The 3094-nt window shown below is 33.7% G+C and overlaps 1 protein-coding gene across 1 annotated transcript; it reads right to left on the bottom strand.

The window, feature by feature from the left end:
• Positions 1-542: 542 nt before the first annotated feature.
• Positions 543-1475, bottom strand: LOC145950555 (uncharacterized). The gene has a single exon (XM_083061649.1). It carries the CDS (start codon positions 1473-1475, stop codon positions 543-545), a length of 933 nt encoding a protein of 310 aa, XP_082917775.1.
• Between the last annotated feature and the right edge of the window lie 1619 nt (positions 1476-3094).

Raw genomic sequence — 3094 nt, 5'->3', positions numbered from 1 at the left:
TGTGTATCTAGAAAAACCATCAATAAAAGTCACAAAATAGTTTTTACCACTTCTAGACATAGTTTGTTTTAAATCAGCAAGATCAGAATGAAATAAACTAAGCGGTTCAGATTCACGAAACACAGAATGACATGTTTTCTTAATAAGCTTTGATTCAACACATATTTCACATTTGCCAATTTGTTCATCATGCATGTTAATAATACCTAGTCATTTCAATTTTAAAACATACGCGGAATTTACATGTCCTAATCTAGCATGCCACATACCATAAGAATCAATCATATGAGTAGAAGGAGATGCAGATTCACTTGTTATTTTAGAAACATTTAGTACAAAAAGACCTTGGTCACAGTAACCCTTACCCACAAAAACATTATTCTTGGTCATAACAATTTTATCAGATTCAAACGATACTTTAACTCACACTTTGCCTAACAGTGCTACAGAAACCAAGTTGACTCTGATGGAAGGAACATGCAGTACATCATTTAAAGCCAACGTTTTAATAGATGTAAGCTTTATGAGAACTTTTCCTTTTCCTAGAACCGGATTGGCCTAGAATCACCGAGGTAGACTTGCTCTTCTCCATCCTCCACAGTAGTGTAAGAGGAAAAGGCATTTGTATTTGCACATATGTGGCGAGTAGCCCCAGAGTCTACCACCCATTTGCTTACATTGGTCACAATATTTACCTGAGAAACGACCGCAACAATAATATCATCCCCTTTAGCTAGGTTAACCTTAGCCTTAGGAGGGTTGTCGTTTCTCGTTGCTCGAAAACGGCACTGAGGTGCATGGTGCCCTGGCTTTCCATAGACAAAGCAATTGCCTTTTTTCTTAAAGACGGGGTTAGTAGCACGTGGGAAAGAGTTCTTAGAATTGTACTTATTTTTCTTTTGATCATACCTCTTTTTGTTAGGTTGTTCTTGCACTTGTACCACGTTTGCTTTTGCTACCAATGATTTTGCCTTTGCTGCAACACACTCCTTATAATTTGCATCCTCTATTATGATGTGGGTGATAAGATCTGTGAGTGACATTTGTTTGTGCCTATGCTTTAGGTGTTGCTTGTAATCAGTCCAACTTTGTGGTAATTTTTCAATGAGCAGCTCCGAAACGAATTCATCAGGTAGAGAAATATTTTCTAATTTAAGATCATCCAATAATTTATGATATTCATTGATTTGCACTTTAATGTCTTTTTCTTTGATCATCTCCCAACGATAATAGTTACCTATGATGAAGCGTTGTCTAACAGAGTCCTCGGCAGTGTACTTCATTATCATTGAGTCCCATATATCTTTGGCTTCCTTGTATGAGCAGTACACATCAAAGAGATCGTTAGATAAAGTACTAAGAATAGTATGACGACAAACCTTGTTGGCCTGAGACCAATCATCTGATTTGGATGCGGATGCTGAGGTGGAGGAATTTGGCTTGGGAACAGTAAGAGCGTAAGCAACACCGTGCATGTCTAGTATGGAGTGGATGCGTTCTTTCCATCGACAGAAATTTTGGCCAACGAAGACCTCGATTTTGGAGACATCAGGTAAGGTCTTTGCATACGTCGTGGTTGTTGCGGGCGGGGGACGACAGCAGTGATAACGGTAGCGTTGTTTAATGTGTCATCCATAATAAGTCCTTAAGATTGTTGTAGTTTAAATGACGGACCCAGCTTGAATAAACCTGAAACACTGAACAACCACGTTAGTAAAGTTCCCCTGAGGTGTGTGATGACACTAACCTTAAGGACTTATTCGCGGGATACGTGCAAGTCCCCCAGGATACAACAGGGTCGTCTCAGTGATCTGAGGAGCAGAACTAGCAGCTGAAGATTATGAGAACTCGAGAGAAAAAGAGAAAGGTATTTGTATGATTATTGAAAATGACGTGCCGGTATGTATAGAGTCTCAGAAACCCTAATAGGATCCGACAATTAAGGAAATTAACCCGTCTCAGAAACCCTAATAGGATCCGACAATTAAGGAAATTAACCCGAATTAATTAAGAAAATAAATCTGTATAATTAAAGAAAACTAATCCGATTTTTTAGTGATAAGATTTGAGCAGTTTTCAAAACAGAATCAAGTTTGAATTTTGAAAATATTTCTGGATCTTATTATCGCACGCGCAAGGGGGCCCAAATCGAAAGATTTGAACTACGATGGGCTCGCAAGGCCCATTCTCACGTGCACAAGCCCACCACCCATTGTTTGCCTCTTTGGAAGTGTAAGGAGCACTTTAATATATAAAGGCTCTACATTTAGGTGGACCAAGCAATGTGGGACTATTTCCTTTTGAAATATCATATATATGTGCAACAAATATTACGTCCAAATTAAAAATAATTAAGAAAATTTTTATTTGCTCAAAATAAGAGTTAAAATTGATTAATAATAAGATTAATTTCATTGTAAAATTAATTACAAATAATTATTGATTTATAACATTTATTTATATAAAAATACTTTTAAAAAAATATTTTTTGAAAGAAGCAAATATAATTTGTTTCTTTATAAAAGGAAGTGCTTATTTTAAAAAATATGTAGTTTGAAAAAACACATTAAAATGCATAAAACTACTTACTATATTAAATGAAAATATTTGTTTTTAAAGAAATAAGATTCTATAAATCAATTTATTTTTTTATTATGAACTTATCATATTACAAAAAGTTGCTTATATATCGAAATTTGTTAATCATGGTGTAGCAACAAATTAAGATGTATTTCTAACATAATTAATGATGTTGTATTATCATTTTTCTTACAAGTTCATTAGTACAATATTGAAGTCATAATCAATGTTAGAATCATGATTGTGGAAAGGCAACACCAAATAAAGATGTCTAATTAATTGAAAGAGAATTATACGAAGTCTAATCTATATTAATTATAGTTATTCTTTTTGAATGAATTTTTGTTTATTAAGTTGTTGCATGCTCTATAGTATTAATAATATCAATTAGTATTGATTTAATAGTTTTTTTAATAAAAAAATGTAAAATATAATCATGTTTTGTCAAATAAATGGTTGCGATATAATCATGCTTAGTTATACAAAATTTTAATGATGTTTTGTTCATGAAATT

This window comes from Cajanus cajan, chromosome 8 (genome assembly GCF_000230855.2).
Source record: "Cajanus cajan strain Asha chromosome 8, NIPB_CcT2T_4, whole genome shotgun sequence".
NCBI lineage: Eukaryota > Viridiplantae > Streptophyta > Magnoliopsida > Fabales > Fabaceae > Cajanus > Cajanus cajan.
The sequence above is the reverse complement of the archived record's forward strand: the minus strand, read 5'-3'. Positions and strand labels throughout refer to the sequence as shown.